General features: G+C 46.9%; 3 protein-coding genes across 10 annotated transcripts in view; 1 reads left to right on the top strand and 2 right to left on the bottom strand.

Moving 5' to 3' along the window:
• Nucleotides 1-2507: 2507 nt before the first annotated feature.
• On the bottom strand, nt 2508-6403 carry RPS26 (ribosomal protein S26). The gene is made up of 4 exons (XM_081850031.1): nt 6386-6403; nt 3921-4098; nt 3407-3537; nt 2508-2605 (listed from the first exon to the last, which is right to left on the bottom strand). Exons 1-4 carry the CDS (start codon nt 6386-6388, stop codon nt 2570-2572), a joined length of 348 nt encoding a protein of 115 aa, XP_081706157.1. The 5' UTR covers nt 6389-6403; the 3' UTR covers nt 2508-2569.
• A 554-nt stretch (nt 6404-6957) lies between these two features.
• IKZF4 (IKAROS family zinc finger 4) overlaps nt 6958-21599 on the bottom strand; it is a 93533-nt gene continuing 78891 nt past the window's right edge. The window contains exons 10-11 of one of the 7 annotated variants that reach the window (XR_014153300.1): nt 13966-14278; nt 6958-7052 (exon numbers count right to left, since the gene is read on the bottom strand). The gene's annotated coding sequence lies outside the window, so the exon portion shown is untranslated. Of the gene's footprint in view, nt 7053-9515; nt 9840-13443; nt 14279-21599 lie in introns of those variants that run through there. The other 6 variants (XR_014153301.1, XM_081849730.1, XM_081849731.1 and 3 more) reach the window with 6 other exon arrangements.
• LOC309334922 (uncharacterized protein) lies at nt 10460-21575 on the top strand. Of its 2 annotated transcripts, none has more exons than XM_081849699.1 (4): nt 10460-11240; nt 14732-15729; nt 16550-16676; nt 18254-21575. In XM_081849699.1, the coding sequence occupies exons 2-4, from the start codon at nt 15025-15027 to the stop codon at nt 19255-19257; spliced, it is 1836 nt and encodes a 611-aa protein (XP_081705825.1). In that variant the 5' UTR covers nt 10460-11240; nt 14732-15024; the 3' UTR covers nt 19258-21575. The 2 variants fall into 2 exon arrangements, with proteins under 2 accessions (XP_081705825.1, XP_081705824.1); XM_081849698.1 differs by lacking the exon at nt 10460-11240 and adding an exon at nt 11247-11841.

Below are 21599 nucleotides of genomic sequence, written 5' to 3'. Positions count from 1 at the left end.
TTGCCTTGCCTGCCAGTGCATCCCAGGGCTCCATTCAATGGGCTCATTTTAACCTATAAAGCTGCAAAACAGCCAAGGACCCCAGTACCTGAAGCACAGCGATCCCTGAGTGTGCTCGAACCACCAACCTTCTGGTTAACAGCAAGACACACCAACTCATTGTGCCACTGAGGGCTCTACCTGTGGAATCCCTGGAGTATGGGGCCTGTAGTGTACGGGGGTTACTTACTTTTATATAGGGGCATTTTCTTTTGGGCTGCATCCAACAAAGCTCCAGTGGCACGTTAAACTTGGATGCATGTAACTGATCTTCCTCTTCATCTCCTGTGTCCTCCAGCCCCTTCTCCCATCAGTGCCAGGAGGGTGGGAGTTAATCTTTTGAATGAGTTATCATAAACCAGGAAGTACATCTGTGTGGCTTGGAGAATGGTTTCTAAACCATCTTAAACACAGTACTACCTTGCAGTACTTTCACCAGTCATAGTGGGAGTTCTGACCTAGAGATCCACATTCTGGTGGTTGTGGATTAAACCAAGGTTCTGCTATGCTCAATGAATGTAGAGAGGGTTAAGGCCAAACACAAGAATTATGACCCAGATTGGATCATTATGTTGTCATGTATATATACAAGCCACATCATAAACAAAGAACGCAACCCTGACTATGTCCACCCTTATTTTTGCAAGGCAAATTGATCTTCCAAGAGAAACCTTCAATTAGATTCATGATGTAAACAAGCGATGCTGAAATGCAAGGTGCTCCAGACTGCCATGGGCAGGCATGATTCACCTACAGTACATTTGCACTGGGCATTAGTTTGACAAACATCCAATTAGAAGTAGTACTTGCTCTTCCACTTAAGGACTATGGCGACTTTGTAAAAGAACATCAAAAACTAGCAAAATAATTCATGTCTAGGAAAGCCTTCAAGCTCAATGAAGCTTACTCCCAGGTAAGCGGGTTCAGGTTTGCAGCCTAAATGTTCTTTTCTTTATATTGGGTTGCATTTACTCTTCCTTCTGCTAAAAAGGGCTCCTTCTATTTGCTGAAATAGCTTTGATCAAGGGGAGACTTCTGCTAGACAAAGCGGTAGAGTTGTTGTTTTTCCTGTATTCCTCTTTCCTCTATAGCCTTCAGCATCACCTCACATGCTGTTGGGAAGGATCCCTCAACCCCCCCAGAGCCAGAGCAGCCTTTTAAGGAACTGTCAAAAGAAGGAAAAACCCTGCTTAACTCCAGTGGAGCATTACATGAGTAGAATTCCACTCAGCCCAAGTATGAATGTGATCAAGTAAACTTTTTGTATTAGAGGCGGGCAAGTTTCAATCCTCCAAAAGCTGTTATAATACAGCTATATCTGAGAAGCATAAAAAAGGAACACAATGTACATGCTTCTCCCAGGCCCTAGCTACGTCCAGAAGTAGTTACTGGTCAGTGTGAGGACACATCAAGAGTTCATTTCCAGTGTGCAGGCCCACACAAGTGCAAACTGAGTAGAAACAAAGCTGGAGGTGCTTTGTGCATCAATTGATCCAATCCACCGCTTGATCTGTGAAATCTGAAACTAAAGCATCCACAATACACATCCGGCCCGCCTCTGCTTGAAGATACACCACCACATTAGCCTAGCTCTCTGGAGCACAAAGTAACAAGTCTCTGCTAGCTTCTATGACAGTGCTTAAAGTGCCTGATGAATACTATCTGCTTATACCCACACCCACCCAGTTCCTTACCTCATACAACCTTTTTCCAATACAGCTGACCACATCTTTGTTCAGCTCTTGTTAACCATTTTGTGGTTGTGGGCAAATTTGGAAACACAAGGAACTGTTCTGAGCTACACACACACACACAAAAATCACAGAGGCAAGTACACCCCGCCCCACTGCCATGCAGCCAGTCTCTTTCCACCCACCAGCAATTAGCTTGAAAAAACGTGTTTTATCTTTTCCTGAACCCCAATTTGCAGGGAGGGAATCTTCCCACCAGTGAAAACACGTCACATGGCATTCTTGGCTTCTAAACATTGAACACATTTCCCATTACAGTGGTGCCTCGCAAGACGAAATTAATCCGTTCCGCGAGTCTCTTCGTCTAGCGGTGTTTTCATCTTGCAAAGCAAGCCCATTGACGGCTTAGCGGCTTAGCGGATCAGCTGATAAGCGGCTTAGAAAAAGGGGGGGAGGGGAAAAAACCCGCAGGAACTCGCAAGACATTTTCGTCTTGCGAAGCAAGCCCATAGGGAAATTTGTTTTGTGAAGCGCCTCCAAAACGGAAAACCCTTTCGTCTAGCGGGTTTTCTGTCTTGCGAGGCGTTCGTCTTGCGGGGCACCACTGTACTTCAGTCTGCCCACAAACGTGAGGACTACCAATACAAATTGCACTCTACATCTAAACATACAGATTTCGAAGTTCCACAGTCAGTATGCCTAAATAACAGCTAACAACAAGACATCCACCCCTTAAAGTCCAGCCCTTTAAAAACAACACTCTAGACCAATAACGCATAAAGACCAGCTGTAAATTTATTGTGTCAATAGCAGAAACTGGCATCATTCAAACCATCTCTTTACATAGGCTTAGGGGGTGGTCTTGGTGCAGCACCCTGGGGGGAAAAGAGAAAGGTTGTGTTAGGGGACAGTCATTTAATTTTGATACAGTTATCTAAATCAAGACAATACTCAATTGCCACCACAAGACCAATTTCATACAGGTGAGTTGCAACAAAGGGAAGGGAAGCAGTCTGGGGAGCTGGCCTTGCCCTTGACATCATCTTCAACTTATTAGGCATTTTAATGAATCCTGGCTTATGTCACTATACAACACCATGTACACAGGTGGCACTGTAGGAGCTGCAATGCAGCTGCCTCCTGGGGCAGACTGTGGCTCTATAACAGCCTTTCTCAACCTGTGGGTCCCCAGATGTTGTTGAACTACAACTCCCATTACCCCTAGCAAGGCCAGAGTTCAGGGATGATGGGAGTTGTAGTCCAACAACATCTGGGGACCCACAGGTTGAAAACCACTATAAGGTTCAGTAAGAACCAGGTGATGCAATTATTCCTGCAACATTCTGGTGCCTGTATTCCGTATTATTTCCAACCTCTTCCCCGTGTAGCTTTTCATTGGCGCTCAATACTAAGTGTGCAAATCTCTACTGTAAGCCACACACAGGACTTCTTACAAAAAAACTGGGAAAGGACGCCGGTTGGTATAAAAGGGCTTAGATCAAGAACCTCAGAAAAAGCACACACACAATAACCCTATGCTTTTTTAGAACAGGGCATCACAGGAAGGAAAGCGCTCCATTTTTATGCTCGGGACATTTGAATGCTGATGGTGCCTCACCAGCTAGGAGGTTTTGAAGTGCATAACTTTAAGAACAACTTTAAGACAATACACTTACAGCAGGCCTGAACCGGGGTGGAGGGGTACGGTCCTTCCGGGCCTCACGGGAACGGTTCCTCACCACCTTGCTGTGGATGGCACAGCTAACACAATAGTGAAGCTTCACATAGAGTTTGGGCAGCACATATGCTGGAGAGAAAGGAAGAAGCAACAGAGTTAAGTACACAGGCATGCAACTTTTGCATTATAGAAAGGCAAAATCCAGTTCTTATATAGCACCCATGAAAAGCTTCAGAAGTCTTCCAATGGATGGAGTACTGCCGGTTAGGCTCATTAATTTTCCAAAGGAAAACCAGCACATAAAATAATATTTTAAAAGAAAAATATTCAGGACCTTAAACTTTCAAGACAGAACAAAGCAGATTAAGCATACAACACACTTCAGTTAAGAGTCATAATGGGATTTGATTTCTGTTTTTACACAAAGAAATCAGTCTTCATTCCACCCTTCTCAAACTTTATGAATACTGGTAAACCAGAAGTAGCGTATGGAGGAGACATAAGATACTTACAGTCAAACACACTTGCTTCCGAGATATCTCGGACTGCGGCTGCTTCTACTATGTTTCGGATAACAAACTTCTTAATGGCCTTGTCCTTGGGGACGCAGCGGGCACAGTTGGTACAGCGAATAGGCTGGACATGTCCCCGGCCCTTCTTGGCACGGCCGTTATTCCTTCTCTTCTTGGTCTGTTTAAAGGGACAGAAATTTATAAATATTAAGGTACTGGAGAACCAACATAGCACTACAGAACACAGGAAAAGCACTGCTCAATATGGAGCAGTATATTCCAAATACCTCTCACTTGGGCATCTCTGGTAAGCATCAGCTCCAGAGATAGACAAGGAAACTTTGCAGCAAATAAAACAGGCATAGGCAAACTCGGCCCTCCAGCTGTTTTGGGACTACAATTCCCATCATCCCAGACCCAAGTCTGAACGTTCAGTATAACTCTGATTAGCTTTGTTTGACACCATCAACAGCTTATGGATTTAAGTACCATAATGTCCTCTCCTGTGAGCTTCAACAGTACTGGCTTCTGGTTCATTACGATATATGGTGACAGCTACTAGCTTAAATCATGGGCATAACCAGGAGTGGGGCAGCTGACCTCCCCAATGAATAAAAATAAAAATGGCTTAACTAAAAGCAGAAATAATCAGAATATTTGAAATTGGAATGCTCTCTGAGATCAGTACACACTTCATTCTAAGTGCGGGCCAATGGCACCATGCAGTATTTTTGCTTCTTTTAGTTTTAGTTTGTTTGGTTTGTGAAAAAGGAACTTTAAGTAACTAAAAAATAAAATGGGTTTCTTGTTACAGGCTGGGTTTTAAAGTGATTCCAGTGACCCTTTTTAAAATGTTTGGTATTCTCCCCCCACCCCCCAGAAACCCAACAAAACTAGGTGACAGAAAGATAAGTAACGTGCTAACAAATAAAGCAGTTCCCATGTTAAAAGGTGGGTTTAATGGTAATTCCATTCTCAAATCTGGCCAGGGTTTTAGAAATAGTCAGACCTTTGGAATGACCCAGGAGGGCTCTTCCTATGTCTTTTCTTCTAATAACACCAATTGTTCTGATAATACACGACCCTCATTTCTGCCTTCCGAGTTGTTGAAATACTATTGTGCAGAGTTCTACATGTTGCAGCCTCCTCCCAGCTTTCCAGTTATGGCTGAGTAGGTGCATCATAGACACGCCTGTAAACGTTAGCAATTCCTTGCTCCCCCCTTTCCACACTACTACTGCCTATTCACATGCAGCAGGGTGACTTGAACCTTCAGTATAATGGCAGAGGCTGAGGTGTTCAAAGAACCAGAGATGACATAACACTATTTTCACCTGAGAAATGTGTGTGCACCATGCCCACTGCCGCTCACCTCCTAGAGCCACACCAATGCATTTTTTTGCGAGATCTAGTTATGTATGTATATTTACACCCTGCCTTTCATCATGGGACTCCAGGAAGCATACGAGCAATTCCCTGGCAGTATCCCATTTAAGTGCAGACCGAACCCAGGGGCCTGCTTAGTGTCTGCAAGGTGTATTCAAGTGCATCTTTTGAGCTCTCCCAGGCGCCAGTGACATCTCCCGCCCCCTTTTACATTCTTTAAATCACGCCTTTTCAGTTCAGTATTAAATCTTTCAGTTTGCGAGCCCAAATCTGAGAGATCTGAACAAGAGGCGGCCAAGGCAGAATGTGAATGTTTTCAAGCACCAATCCTGTCTCTCGCTCTTCATGGAAAGGAGAGGAATCCTTATGTTCCCGGGGGAACATTAATAATAATAATAATAATCTATTATTTATACCCCGCCCATCTAGCTGGGTTTCCCCAGCCACTCTGGGTGGCTCCCAACAGAATATTAAAAACACGATAAACCCAGAAGCTCCCTAGCGAGCATATGAGCCAACTCCTAGGGGGCTTTTCGGCTCCCCCAATAAAATATTTGACGGGTCCGAACCCCCCAAGTTGATGGCCATTGCCATTCAAAAGGTGTGCGTGATCGATTTGGGGCGGGGCTTACCTGCCCCCCACCCCACCCAATATTTTATTCAAGCTGCTCCCCCCTGCAAGCTATAGGGAGGCGGGCTGCCCTACAGGCAATCGCGCGCACCGAGGACGGGCCCGTCACGAGGCCCAGAGGGGTCCCGAGAGGGAAGCCCGCGCCAAGGGAGCAGGAAAACGGGGGTAGGCGGGCTGTACCAACTGGAGCCCGAAAGGGGGGGAAGACGGGCTGTACCAACTGGAGCCCGAAAGGGGGGGGGGATATTTGAGGAATGTTGAGGTGGGGGGGTGTTTGAGGGCCGAGACGGTGACCCGGAGCCGTTAACTCCAAGCCGTTAAAGGGGAACAGGATGAAACCCATTCACATTCCTAGCTATCTCGCTCTTCCCGCTCTCTCAAACTCAGGGCTTTGGCCTCCATTCCCCTTTCTCCGGCCCCGCGGAGCCACACGCGCAACTCTACCCACCATTTCGGCGCTCAAGAAGAGGCGAAAGAGGATCCGGCGGCCGCCCTGCGATCCTTATATAGCTATCCCTCCGCGAGGCGGAAACGCTTCACCTCATTTCCGCCCACGGTTAAAAGAGAGGTTTTCAAATAACAGGTTAAGGGGGGCGGGGGAAAGTAACCCGCCAATGTGTTTCGTCCTAGGGACACAGAAAGCAATGATGTTGGGCTTTCCCTCGCTCAGTCCCGACTCTGGGCCTTTTTTAAAAATGGGATTATATTCCCTTTCCCTCCTCTGCGGAATGATTTTTCAAAAAAGGAAGAAGTGGTTTGACAAAAGCCCGGATGTTTCCCAGGATGCATCGGAAGAGGCGTAAGGGCGAACGTTCTTGTTTCAGCTGCAAAGATGCATGCCGGGAGTTGTAGTTCTTTCCCCTTTCTCGTCTTGCAAGGTAGTGCGTGCAGGAAGACGCAGCAGTCTTCTCTCTTCCGCGAAGCACGTGGTCATGATGTCGTCATGCGAAAAACAGGGCCTAGCCATTTTTTTTGTTTTGTTTTCTGCTTACATTTCAACTACTTTAGTGACTTCATTAGTTTTATAAGACTCTGGCTTTATTGCACTGAAGACTTGTAGCAACAATATTATTCTTTTTTTCTGAAACTATGGGCGTAGGACGCAGCTGCCTCCCCTAAATCAAGTACGGTAAATAAATAAAAATATGTTATAAGAATTTTAAAGTCTTATATACATGTATTCAACATAGATGTTCATAAATGTACCAAGTAAACACATATAAATATGTAAACCACGTGTCTGAAACCCACAGAAAAGTCCTGAAACCATTTTTCTCTCCCAAAATGACCTCAAATACTTCTCTGCAAGGTTGAAGGAAATGGGGAACCTCCCCATTGTCTCTTTGCTCACAAAGCCCGTCACAAGGGCACAGTTAAGATATCAATAGGGTGAGCCTGTGACCTGGATTCCATAACTGAGTAGTTATCATAACAAGAGAGTGGCCAGGATGCCCAGGTAATCCAACCAAGTAACCTGGCAGACAGGATATAAACAACTCATTGATTTCTGTTATGGTCTGCCCCTTTTCTGATGTACGTATGACCGCTTCTGTGATGTATGTATGATGTATGGAGGGGTGGTCTTGAGCTACAGGGTGGGCAGTTCAAAAGTCTATATAAGGGCTTGCACACCTTTGTCCTGGGTCCTGCCCCCCCCCCCCGGGTGTGTGGGGGAGCACCCTGTTGCAACAGTTTTAATAAAGATCAGGCTTACTTGCTGCTTTGCTTCTCAATATTCTCTGGTTGGCACCTGTTATTTCCTCCTACCAATGGAGTACCTACAAAGGACTCTATAAGGGCTCGAGTGTACTCCATAAGGGAAAGGGATCACATCACAGATAGCTCGGTTCTGCCACCCCAAACATAAATCCTGCCTACGCCCATGACTGAAGTCACCTAATTTTGTGTAATCAAAGGTGCTACCTATTAGCCAAGCACTCAGGCTGTGCTTCCAGGCTGACTGCAATCCTCCAGAATTATGCTGAGGAAAATGGTTCACTCACAGTATGTATTTTGGAGACAGTTCTAAGGCGTGTGCCATGGCGGAGACAGATTTAGGGCAGCACAACTGTTCTCCCCCCACACTGGGCCCTGAGTCAAGAGGGGCAGCGCAGGACATTGAAACTATGACGTGCACATGCAAAAAAGGCAGGGGCGCAGAATTTTGGCCTCACATGGCACTGCTGAAATTTGAAAAACCAAAATCTGGCCATAGGCATAGATTGCTAGGCTAGACCTGTTGGGTGTAAAACAAGGATAGCCAACATGATGCCCTCCAGATGTTGCATTACAACTTCCATCATCCCTGATCATTGCTGGGGTTGGGAGATTGCTGACTACTGCTATAGGCACTCCACTGTACAGTGGTACCTCTGGTTGCGAACGGGATCCGTTCTGGAGCCCCGTTCGCAACCTGAGCAGAGCGCAACCCGCTCTGCGCATGCGCGGGTCGCCACTTCTGCACATGCACGTGACATGTTGCGCGTCTGCAAAACCCAGAAGTAACTTGTTCTGTTACTTCCAGGTCGCCGCAGTACGTATCCTGAAAGAACGTAACCTGAACCTAATGTAACAAGAGGTATGACTGTAGTGCCAAAAATATTTCTGTGCCTGCAAGACCCCTTGGAAATTTGTCCTTTAACAGCAACAACAAAACCTTTTCAAAACTTAAATGATTGAAAATAGCATGGAATAACTGACCAGAAAGTCCTCTGAAAGGCAGCCTTGAGAACTGCTGTTATTGCTGCACCCATTTTTACACTTTGGCCATGCCCACTTTGATATGCAGCCCCTGGAGGGTTGATCATGTGTCAGTGCAACCCTTGGCCTCCCAAAATTTGACCACCCCAGGTTAATGGTTGGCAGTCCAGGGCTTGAACACAAAGGCTCTTGCAGACAGGCTGCCTTTCAGATGGGAAGCTGTCTTCCCATGCTCCTAGGAAAACTGTTAAAAAACTTACTAGACTTAAGTAAATCAGTGCATAGGATCTAGGTGTACAAACTGCAGTGGTGACATGCGTTTACAAGCATGCAGGATAGTCTTGTTGGCTACACCACTTGTTGGCTACTGGTAACAACAGTATATGTAAACGGTATTGCAGTGGCAAAATCTTATCTCTGACAAATATAGCTCCAATATTATGTGGTTGCTGAGAGTGAATGCAGACATGACAACTCAGCGATTTAATTGCTGTGTGGTTCCTAGACTAGAACAACCTATGTTGCTTTATATATGATTGTAAGTTACCACAATAAGATTTAACATAGACAACATCATGGGTTGAGCCTTCCTGACTTTAGATGACACTGAAGATGTGTCAGACACAGTTATAATCATTTAGCAGACGAGAATAGTTACACTGGCTCTGTGTCACATGCATAAGAAGATCATCAGAAGGGTTCAGAGTTATCGCAATAACTGAACCATTCCCTACAAATAGAATAAATAAAATAATTTTAAATAAAATTTATTTGTGGCTCAGTGGCATGTCTCTAATCATTTCTGAAATTAGCTTCAAAAATATTTCCTTTTGCCCCATAAAATATGCACACATATCACATACAATTTTGGATTAAAATAAATAAAATTTATTTGTGGCTCAGTGGCATGTCTCTAATCATTTCTGAAATTAGCTTCAAAAATATTTCCTTTTGCCCCATAAAATATGCACACATATCACATACAATTTTTGTTTTGTTTTCACGTGTAACTACCACATCTACTTGTTTTTATTTTGCAGAATATATTGACCCCAAAATGTCAACATTTACAGAATGTCAGAAACAGAATATGCAAGGAAAGTCAGAATCAGAGGTGGCTGGTCCCAAAGATGACACGGTGTAAAACAAGAACAACAAGTTCAGTATCAGGGACAAATTCTGTATACACCATCAATCTGTACCTATAGTAAAACAACAGGCATTTGAGAATATGGCCTATAAACTTGAGTTTTTAGGTGGTAGCTTTATGCATGAAAGGGTATGATTTTATATATGTTTCATAGAGCAAGGATGCATTACTTAGAACATGGGCATACTTGGTGATGGCTATTTATTTCATGTGTAATGATTTATGTTTCTCACCTGCTCCATCTTGGTTTCAGGTGAGCAACTCAAGTAACGGCTAGTTGACTAATGTATATTCATCGCTTGATAACCTGAATGAGCGAAACCCTCACAGACCCAACACCATAAACAGAACTATTACATCGCCTCACAGCACCTCTTTCAACACTTTCAATAGATTCATTTCATGTCTTTGTTTGGCTCCAAGTCATAAATTATCAATACGTTAACAACTCAGTCCTATATGTATGTCCACTCATAAGCAAGCACCACTGAGTTCAATGGGACCAACTCCCAGGTACGTGTTTGTTGTGTGTGTGTAAAAATGCTTCACTGGGAGCCAATCTCACATACCTCAGTGGGACTTTCTTCTAAGATTACATTGTCACTGATGATAAACCAAACCACTGAGACCTAGTTCTAGAATATCGATAGAACAAGGCCAGCAAAAATTTAATAAACTATATCCCTGGTTTTTAGTGCTCCATATTTAAAAGAATCCAGTTAAGGTCTTAAAATTCGTCCTCAAAATATACTGGTTCAAACTTTGGTTAATCTCTCAGGAAAGGAAATCCTACAGTTGTGGAGCAGCCAAACAGAGGTGGGAACAGCTTACTGTTCCTGTGATAATAATTTTGCAAATCAACACAGAATTATTAAGATGGCATTTTCAGTTGATCCTAGCTTGAGGGGTAGCATTATAAGAAGAGAAGAGAGATTAGCTAAGGTATGGGGGGGGGGGGGGATTCCAAGCAGCTTTGAACGTTCCCAGGTCAAAATTCAGACCCTGAACTCCCCTCTTAAAGTAACAGAAAGCCAATGCTGATGTGTCCCTAAAATGTGTGATTTCCATCCTCTACACACCATAGATTACTTTGCCATCCTTGTCCTCTCTATAAAGTCTGATCACTCCCTAACACATTATTTCCAGAGCAGCATCAATTGTTCATAACACAGCCTGTTGGTAAGCTAGTTAGGATTTACAGTGTGATTAAAATTTATGGTTTTGAGTCAACAAACAAGTGACAAGTAAGGGAGATTGCAAGCCTCCCTTGGTGGCCACTTTCAGACCACTTACAGAATGTCCTGGGGAGGTTGAAAACACCCTCGATTCTGTATCTCCATTTCCACGTGGAGAAATTTAAAGCAGGTCTCGAGAGCAGCACGCTAAGCCACAGATGTCAGAAGATGCGACTGCGTTGAAAATCCGTTGCTCAACAACCTCGGAAGAGCAACTGGTAATCTCAACTGACTGCTAGTTTTGGAATGGTTGTGGAAAGAGGCACGGCACGGTGCGTGATTTATTGTTGAAACGCTGTGCAGTGCAGGAAGGGAACACTTTCCGTTAAGGTAGCGCCAGAAAGGAGACCATTGGTGCGGTGTTGTTTTTTGGGAGGGCGAAACTGGAACCAAACGACTTTAAACCTTGCACAAGCCCCACGATCTCGCTTTCTGCAGTGCCAGGGAACTTCGCCTTTGCCAAGAGAGAAAAGTCAAAACTCAACTGCTCCAAACACCCATAACGCAAACACCCCTCTAAGGCCGAGACGCGTCAAGAGTTAAATTGACTGGCAGCCCGATCCTCAAACCAGTTAAACAGGAGCCCTTGGATTTAAGCCGGCTTAGTCCTATTGAGTGAGAGCTAAGCCCTGGAGAGGCCCAGGAAGCCGAGAGGGGGGGGGGGAGAGATGCAATAGCCCAGGCGCCATCCTGCTCCGCCCTGGATTAAAAAACCTCGGGATTTGAATTTTATTAAGGGGTGTGCAAGGGGGGGGGGATTGTGTCTGCAGGGCTCGAGATCCTCAGGGGTCCGCGCAGAGGAAAGAGCTGTGGGGAGCGGTGAGTTTCAGGGGCATCTGGGCAAAGGGAGAAGAGCCGATGCGGCTGCAAGGGAGGGAGAAAATGGGGGGGGGGGGGGAGAGAGAGAATCAGGCGGAGCCGAAGAGCAAAATCCGGGTGGGGGGGGGGGAAGAAGGAGGTAGCCGGAGGGGGGCTGATTCCTTTCCACGGATCTCTGCAGATCTGCGTGGAAAGCTTTGCAGGAGCGGGGGGGGGGGGGAACACACGCACACACACACTCGTCTCGCTTCTTCTTTGTGGAGTTGGGAAACGACGGCCGTGGTCTGTGCAAGCATGGGGGGGGCGCTTCTGTGGGGCCTGCTCCATGGATCTGCTTCTCTCTCCCTTTGTCCAGGGTCGAGGCGTCCGCCCCCAACCGGCTGCACCGAGTCCCAAGCAGCCAGGCTTCATGGATGCCATGCCTTAAATGCAATGCTGCTGTTGCTGCTACTACTAATAAAAAAGTGGGGAGGGGAGGCGGGGCGGGCGGGGGGGGGGAGGGGAGCCATGGTAAGGTTAACTTAATTCCGTAAAAAAAAAGAGAGACACAAAAGGAGACAATCTGGAGTTTTGTGTTTTGATCGCTTGTTCGGCGAGTGGGAGGGAACGGAAGGAACCTTCTTTCTGCTGAATGGTTGCATTCAGGGGAAACTCCCTCCAGCGGGAAAGGCAGGATTCCCCCAAAATGGGGTTTCTTCCACCAGATCCGACCTCCCCCCCCCGCGCGCGCTTTGCTTAAGAAACACCCCTTTCTTTAGGACTCCCCATTTCCAGCCACTCACTGAAGGAAGAGAGTCCCATCAGACTTTGTTAGTTTAATTGGGGTGGGCCAGGAAGGGGCAATAGGATCCATGCACACCCCATTCTCACGCACTTGTAGGGCAGGACTTGAGGTGGAGAGTGGGTTTTGTTTTTGAATTGGGGAGGGGGAGCCCCAGTGGACACCGCTGCCTGCTGGTGGTGAGGAGGGCGAGCTTTGCAGAAACGTATTTAACTCCTGAGCCGATTAAGGAATCTGCATGCTGAGCCTGCTTTTGGTCCCTGAGACAATAACACCTCTGTTTTCCCCCTTTCTGCTCCATTCCTACTCTCTGGGCTACTCTGCGTCTCATAAGAACTAAAAACAGCCGCCCTGCGACAGAAATAATTCAGGCAGCACCCCTTGATCCATGGATGGGAGAGGGATAAACTGTGTCCCAGCACAACCATCCAGGGAATTGGGTATATCTAATGTGACTCTCGGAGGCTGAGTGAAAACATTAAGAATGATTTCACCACATGTGTGTAGTTGTAATAAACTGGGTAGCAAAGATGTCCATCTGCGCATGATTTTGGCAGACACTTGATGCCATGTGTTGCTCCCAGAGAATAACGTATTTTTTGTATATAAAAATAAATCCAACAGATTGCCTCATAACAATTAGTTAGCACAATCAAGCCTCTTAAGAATTGATTTCCCAACATCAATGAACCAAATTCTGAAAGAAAGAAAGAAAGAAAGAAAGAAAGAAAGAAAGAAAGAAAGAAAGAAAGAAAGAAAGAAAATGGTGGGGAGGAGCTTCAGGAGTTGGTCTGCTCCTGCCCTCATAAGTCTTATCAAAAGATTTCTGCTACTATATCATTTTTTACCCAAGTTTCCCCTTCAAAGACTCAGGCTGCAGACACACCATCCATTTAAAGCACATTAGTAACAACACCCCAAACCCTGGGAACTGTAGTTTAAGGATACTGGGAATTGTCGCTCTGTGAGGGGTAAAGCTCGTACCTTCCAACATTTCTCTGATGAAAATAAGGATGTCCTACCATACCTTCCAACATTTTTTCCAACGAAAATTGGAACGTCCTAAGGAAAAGTGAGACATTCCAGGATCAAATCAGAAACTGGGACGGCTTCTGTAAATCCGGGACCGTCCCTGAAAAATGGGGACACTTGGAGGGTCTATAAGCTACACTTCCCATGGTCCTTTTGTGAGGAGGGGGAATGCTTTAGACGTAGGTTGTGTATGAAGAATCACGCCCAAGCTAGGCTTCATATGAACCTGGAACACACCACAACTTCAACTTTGAAATGTGTTTTAACTGCCAGAATTCTGCTTAACCTGTGAAAGAATTATTAAATAATACCTGTGGGAATGCAGGACGCTGCCTATTTGTCCATCTAACCCAGTATTTCCTGCTTTGGGTGGCAGCAGCTCTCCAGCGCCTCAGGCAGAGGGAAGTCATTCTCATGGCCTTGCTCCATCATCCTTTTATCTGACGACTGAATCTGGGGGTCTTCTGCAAGCAAAATGCTCTGTGTCACTGAGCTGCGACAGGGCAGGGCTTTTAGGCATGGCGAGGGATGATGGAAGTTGCAGTCCAACAACACCTAGACGGCGCCTGGTTTAGGCCCTTGATTGTGCTATGCTCAAAATATCCTCCCCTTCTGCCAGCCAGTCTGTCAAGAGAAACCACTGGTTGTTATTTCTCAGGCTAACTTCATATTGCAGGATTCCTTTAGGGCAGGGACAGAAACGAACAGCCCTAGGTACACTGTCCTAAGCAACCTGGAGGACATATGTGAGCCACAATTGTTAATAATAAATAATAATAATAATAATAATAATAATAATAAGCCACCCATTTACTGGGTTGCTCCAGCCACTCTGGGCGGCTCCCAACAAAAAAACAGTAAAAGCACAGTACAACATAACACAAAAAAACCCTTTCCTGAACAGGGCTGCCTTCCGACGTCTTTTAAAAACCACATAGCTATTTATCTGTTTGACATCTGCTGGGAGGGCGTTCCACTACCTAAAAGGGCCCTCTGCCCGGTTCTCTGTAACCTCACTTCTCGCAATGAGGGAACCTGCCAGATTAATTTTAATTATTATTTTTCTCTCTTTCTCAGGAACAAGCTCCAAGTATCTGAACAAGAACTGGGCCTTGTCTGCGACCCTGCTGTTCAAACCCACAAGCACTGTCAGGGGGGTATCATATACCCTCGCAAGGGTATATGGTGCAGAAAACAGGAAAAAATAAATAAGAGTAGGAGAGGATTCCAAGTGTGAGAGTAGTTGAAAGGGTGGGCAGCTGAGAGGGTGGGGATAGAAAGTTAAAATGGCTGAATAGTCGCGGGATGCGGCAGCCCTGGGTCTCCAGGTTCAGGAAAGGTTTGACAAGACGACGAGGCCAGTAGGGAAAATGGAGAATCAGGACCCGGCAGGCCCAAGGCCAGCAGAGAGCTTGGACGGAGGAGGAAGAGAGAGCTTTGCCATCCGTCCGGGAGCCATCCGGGAGCTACCTTGCTGGGCAGTGCCACGCCAGGAGGGCAGCATACCTCAGCACTTGCACACCCAGTGGCAGGATTTCCTGAAGACCATGCAGTCCCCTCAGGCAAGATGGGGGAACCCGCCGTTGCCAGAGCTGACCTCCTGGGACGACCTGGTTGCTTTCGAGAGGGTCTTTGGCGCCTGCCAGTGGCCCAGGGGAGATGCTCTGACCCGGCTGATGCCGGCCTTCAGCGCGGAAGCCCACCAGGCGCTGAGCAGCCTCGCCTCCAGAGACAAGATGGACTACGGGAAGGTGAAGGCCGCCTTCCTGCAAGGGAACTCCACCGGCACGGAGATTCATCGCCAGCGCTTCCGGCAGTTCTGCTACCAGGAGGCTGAGGGGCCTCGGGAGGTTTGCGGGCGGCTGAGGGAGCTCTGCCACTGCTGGCTGGAGCCGGAGAGCCGTACGAAGGAGCAGATCGTGGAGCTGCTGATCCTGGAGCAGTTCCTGACCATCCTGCCCCAGGAAATCCAAAGTCAGGTCCGGGATCGGAGCCCAGAGACCTGCGCCCAAGCAGTGGCCCTGGCGGAAGGCTTCATTCTGAGGCAGCAGGAAGGCGAGCAGCAGGAAGAACAGGTAAGGGTAGCAGCAAAGGCAGAAACAGGGTAAAAAGTGCAGGCCAGTGGTTCTCAAACTTTTTTTTCTGGACACACTTTTAGAATAAAAACTTGCTCGTGCCACCACCAGATTTTTTACAGATTGGAAAACGGAATCTCCTAGCAGCGCTCAATATATAACATGGAACACAACTATTATTATTTATTGAATTTATATACCACCCTATACCTGGGGGTGTCAGGGCGGTTCACAGAATAAAATCAAGATATAAAACCACAAAATACATACAGTGGTACCTCGGGTTACAGACGCTTCAGGTTACATACGTTTCAGATTACAGACTCTGGTAACCCAGAAATATTACCTCGGGTTAAGAACTTTGCTTCAGGATGAGAACAGAAATTGTGCTTCAGGTTAAGAACAGTTTCAGCTTAAGAACAGACCTCCGGAACGAATTAAGTTCTTAACCTGAGGTACCACTGTATATAAAAACAACAACCCAATAGCTTCCCCCCCTCTCTTTTTCTCTTTCTGCATGGAACCAAATGCCACTGCTGGATTGTCATGTGGTTGGGGTTGTGGCTGCTGTCATGGTGAGTTCCTGCACTTCAAAATTCACCGCTGCCCTACTGCATTTAACCCAGTCCTGTCCGTCTGGACTGGCAGGAAGTTTCCTACCCCGTTTTTCAGGATCTCACACACAGGTTGCTTTTAACTCTGCTGTCCCAGGTCCATTGAATGGGTATGCTAGGCATCGAGGTTTCCATATATGCAAAGAACACCCTCTACCGCTGGGCTGCCAGCCTCTTTGTGAGCAGGACTTTCAATGCTGTTTCAGGGGCCCGAGCCGTTCCGAGAGGTGGCTGTGGATTTTTCTGAAGCGCAGAGAGCTCCGCTGGATGCCAGGCAGAGGCAGCTTGGCAGGGACGTCAGGAAGCAAGATAACGGCGGCGCCTGCCTAGTGGGTAAGACTCCCTCTGGTACAATTGGTGTTGAGTCTTACAAGCTCATGGTGCCCTCTGAAAATGTGCTTATTTGCTTAGAGTGGAATTCCATTTTCCTCTCTCCCATTTGTTCTGTCTGCACAATCATTTCAGCTCTCCAGACGGAATGATACCCCCTTTCCTCCCTCCTTCAATATGCTGTTCTGCAGATTCTCTGGACCCTCCCTAAGCCAATTTGGAGAGGGGGCGCATGGGGGAAGGAGATTAGTTGACACCATGGCACAGGTGCAAGTGGGGCTGGTTAGATGTATCCCACTCCTAGGGTGGATCTTCACTCATGGTTTATAATGTTAAGGAATAATAATAATAATAATTTATTATTTAGACCCCACCCATCTAGATGGGTTTCCCCAGCCACTCTGGGTGGCTTCCAGCAAAATACAGTGGTACCTCGGGTTACATACGCTTCAGGTTACATACGCTTCAGGTTACAGACTCCGCTAACCCAGAAATATTACCTCAGGTTAATAACTTTGCTTTAGGATAAGAACAGAAATCATGCTCTGGCAGCACAGTGGCAGCAGGAGGCCCCATTAACTAAAGTGGTGCTGTTAAGAACAGTTTCAGGTTAAGAACAGACCTCCAGTACAAATTAAGTTCTTAACCCGAGGTACCACTGTATTAAAATACAATAATTCATCAAATATTAAAAGCTTCCCTAAACAGGGCTGCCTTCAGATGTCTTCTAAAAGTCTGGTAGTTGTTTATTTCTTTGACATTTGGTGGGAGGGCGTTCCACAGGGCGGGCGCCACTACCGAGAAGGCCCTCTGCCTGGTTCCCTGTAGCTTTGCTTCTCGCAATGAGGGAACTGCCAGAAGGCCCTCGGCGCTGGACCTCAGCGTCCGGGCAGAACGATGGAGGTACAGACGCTCCTTCAGGTATACAGGGCCAAGGCCATTTAGGGCTTTAAAGGTCAGCACCAACACTTTGAATTGTGCTTGGAAACATACTGGGAGCCAATGTAGGTCTTTCAGGACCGGTGTTATGTGATCTTGGTGGAACAATTAAGGAATGGTTTTCATAACTTAGGACACATTACATTCTACTTTTAACATTCATAATGTGTTATTAAAATGGGTGCTGCAGAGCAATGAGGAACCAGCAGCAGGGAAGCAGCATATTTACAGAGAAAACAAGGAAAGGAACGTTTTTAATTTACCAGTATGCCCTGTGACGTTTTAGAACGATATACAGTCGTACCTCAGGTTACAGACGCTTTAGGTTACAGACTCCGCTAACCCAGAAATAGTACCTCAGGTTAAGAACTTTACCTCAGGATGAGAACAGAAATCACGTGGCAGCAGCAGGAGGCCCCATTAGCTAAAGTGGTACCTCAGGTTAAGAACAGTTTCAGGTTAAGAACGGACCTCCTGGACGAATTAAGTTCTTAACCTGAGGTACCACTGTATCTAATATCGTTCTAATAACGTTGGAAAGGTCGGTGTAGATCCAGCCCTAGTTTTTTTTGGCCCCATCTTCCTCCCACCTTTGCAATGGCCCACGGCCCAACATTGTCATTTGCCTCCTCACCCTCCAGGCACCACTAACACAGCCAGCAGAACCGAGGAGCAATTTGAACACCAGGGATCGAGGAGGGAAGACGTAGAGGAAGAGGCGGCAGTGCCCGCAGCCCCAGAGGGAGCCCAAAGGAAAGAGAAATCCCACCTCTGCATCGAATGTGGCAAAAGCTTCACCCGCCCCTCGGACCTGGCCAAGCACCTGAATGTCCACACAGGAGAAAAGCCCTACCTGTGCGTCGAGTGCGGGAAGAGCTTCAGCCAGCTCTCACACCTTACGAGACACCAGAAAATCCACTCGGGAGAGAAGCCCCACATCTGCTCCGAGTGCGGGGACACCTTCAGCCAGCGAGCGTACCTTGTCAGTCACCAGAGAAGCCATTCGGGAGAGCAGCCCTACCGCTGCTCCTACTGCCAGAAATGCTTCAGCCACCAGTCGGCCCTGAAGATCCACGAGCGGAACCACATGGGGCAGAAGCCCTATGCCTGCGCCGACTGCGGCAAACGCTTCGTCTCCTCTTCCTCCCTCACCACCCACCGGAGGATCCACACGGGGGAGAAGCCCCACGCTTGCAGTGTGTGCGGGAAGAGGTTCATCCAGCACTCGAACCTCGTCTCCCACCAGCGGACGCACTCAGGGGAGAAGCCCTTCTCCTGCAAAGTGTGCGGCCGGAGGTTCGCCTACCCTTCCGACCTCACCAGGCACCAAAAGATCCACACGGGAGAGAAGCCCTACCCTTGCGACGAGTGCGAGAGGCGCTTCACCAGGCTCTCGGACCTGATCACGCACCAGAGGATCCACACGGGGGAGAAGCCCTACCGCTGCATGGAGTGCGGGCGGAGGTTCAGGCAGAGGGGGGTGCTGGTGAAACACCAGAAGTGCCATTCGAAAGAGAACCCGAGAGGAGGCGAGTCGGCGGAGTCTCAGCCCGGCGGCGAGTTCAAACTCTGCGAGATCAAGCAAGAGAAAGAAGAACTGGAGAGCCTGGCAGAATCCGGTTTGATTCCCTCTCCCAGCTCCTGATGCTCACCATCACTCTCTTAAGCCGCTGCACCAGAGGGAGGAACGATCTCGTAGGCTACCCAGAAGGGTTTTCACTGTGCTTTTATTTCTTTTCTTTTCTTTTTTTTTAGTTAAATAGTTCCCCTTCTTTTGGTGCTGGCTAAAACCGGTTCCAAGAGCAGCTATCCATTGCCATCTGCCGCTTGGCCTGTGAACAGATGTTGGGAACCGGGGTGGAGTGTGTGCATTTTGTGGATGGGGAGAAAGGACGCAAGGAATCCGCCTCACCCTCTCCCGCGTCACACGGCTGAATGGCCTGCTGTCACGGTGACCTTTGGAAGAAGCGGAGGCGAGGTGGAACACTCTGTGTACAGCAGTCAAATACACCTCTCTAAAGCAGCTGGCCTGTCTGTGTTTTAGCTAGATGCGAAAGGGACGACAGGGAAATAGGATTTCCTCTCTGCTACCTTGAGGGAGAAGCTGGATGCAGTGCTCTACTTTGTACGTCTCCAAAGGGACAATGGCATCTTCAACGCCAGACATTGTTGCTGGGCTGGGCTGGAAGTGAATGCAGCTGCCAGGGGAAAAAAAATGAAGCCAGGGGCTGGGGAAAGGAGTCAGGACCATAGCTGCCAACTTTTCCCTTTTCTTGCAAGGAATCCTATTCGAAATAAGGGAATTTCCCTTAAAAAATGGGAAACGTTGACAGCTATGGTCAGGACACCACAAGACCAATGGTTGTGGGGGGTGGGAATTGTATGTGTGAGGTGCGCAGCAATAATAATGGCACGGGCAGGTAAGCTTCCTTGAATTGGAGCAATGGTGGCTCCATCTTCTCTACATCCCTAGGCATTTGTGCAAAACCCAGCGGGCTGTCAAACAAGACAGGACTGCCGACAGTAACCTGCTTTTCATTCCTGCTCTTGCCACGCACCCCTCCCCCTGATCGCACCCAGACATTATGAGCTGGTCCTGCTCAGTTAATGATATAAGAAGTGGCTTTAAAAAACCCAACTCTGGTCATTGGTAATGCCCAATCTGGCTGGCTGCAGCTCCTCAAGCTCTCAGACAGGAGTCATTCTCAAGCTTGCTACCTGAAATTGAAGGTGGTAGGGACTGAACCCAGGACTTTATTCCACGCAAGTCATGGGCTCTGCCACCGATTTATGGGCTCTGAGCTCTGCTGGCTACAGATTAGACCCTTTTTTTTTTTTTTAATGCCTTGCGGCAAGCAGGCAGTCCCAGATCAATTGCCAAAATCTCTCGTTTTAATGTAAGCCACTTTGGGAGCCTCTGTGGCACAATGCTCTAAATAAATACAAATAAAATATACGCATTGCCCTCTGCTACCCAGCTCATTAGCAGATCTGCAAATCTGAAGTAGACAACAGATTAATATATACCTCCCCATCTCAGTGTTATAGAAGGAGAAGGAATGCATGGGGCTGTACACTGGAGGAGAGGGGCAGGGCCTGCAGTAACTAAACTTGGCTTGTGAACACTGAGATCCTGGAGCAAACAGAGCAATAGGATTTGCTTGGCTTCTGTTCATTCATCCTGAGACTTTAAATAGGGAGATTCAGTGATGGGAAAAGTGTGTCCTGAGAAATTGCCTCTGTTGAAGGCCTCAGAGCCCTGCCAGGAGAAAAAGTTAGCAACCTGCTGTATTCAAGTGGTTGGCCTCTTAAAACTATTCTTGTTAGCATCACCATTTGAATGGAACTATTTGGGTTTCTCCTGACAGCAGGATAGAGATTAGGTTAGAGTAACTGTTTGTTGTTCCAAAGCTGCAAGGTATTTTTAGAATGAATTCACCCAAAACCTCGGAAAGGAACCGGCAAAAATACGTATGTTAAAAGAACTTTAGACAGGGACTGTGTGTACTTTATGATTCTGCAGAGGTTTGGCAATAAACATGTGGTGGACCTCACCTTTTAATCTGAAAGGTTTTTGACTTTTGTAGCTGAGAAAATAAGCTTGAAAATTATGCAGATAGGAGGGAGAGCTCTGAGCCAAATGCGTAGTCACCAGGAGACAAATAACTGGTGCCTTAAGAGAACAATCTGAACCGTGTATACTCAGGAATAAATCCTACTGAATTCAATTGGACTTACTCCTAGGTAAGTGGGTTTAGGATTGCAACCTACTCTCCCCATGGTTGAACAAGCAGAACGGTGAAAATGTATGCCGATTTATAGACACCACAGAGTTTATGTTTTCTTGGCATGGGACTTGGGTTTCCCCAGTACAGTTCCCACAGCCCTACTTTTATGGAACTTCTGATATATAGAAATACTTTCAAATGCGGATGATTTTAATAAATAGAATCCTAAAAATTACTCTGACCCATTTTAAAAACATTT

This window comes from Podarcis erhardii, assembly GCF_964252035.2.
Source record: "Podarcis erhardii genome assembly, chromosome: 2".
NCBI lineage: Eukaryota > Metazoa > Chordata > Lepidosauria > Squamata > Lacertidae > Podarcis > Podarcis erhardii.
The sequence above is the reverse complement of the archived record's forward strand: the minus strand, read 5'-3'. Positions and strand labels throughout refer to the sequence as shown.

Excerpts from the sequence above, each read along its gene's own strand:
- RPS26 (XM_081850031.1), bottom strand. Across the intron at positions 3,538-3,920 it reads GGAAGCAAGTGTGTTTGACT|CATATGTGCTGCCCAAACTC; the intron begins GTAAGTATCTTA and ends CTTTCTCTCCAG. Across the intron at positions 2,606-3,406 it reads CACCCCGGTTCAGGCCTGCT|GGTGCTGCACCAAGACCACC; the intron begins GTAAGTGTATTG and ends TTTTCCCCCCAG.
- LOC309334922 (XM_081849699.1), top strand. The coding sequence starts at position 15,025 with ATGGAGAATCAGGACCCGGCAGGCCCAAGGCCAGCAGAGAGCTTGGAC. Across the intron at positions 15,730-16,549 it reads GCGAGCAGCAGGAAGAACAG|GGGCCCGAGCCGTTCCGAGA; the intron begins GTAAGGGTAGCA and ends ATGCTGTTTCAG. Across the intron at positions 16,677-18,253 it reads CGGCGGCGCCTGCCTAGTGG|GCACCACTAACACAGCCAGC; the intron begins GTAAGACTCCCT and ends CTCACCCTCCAG.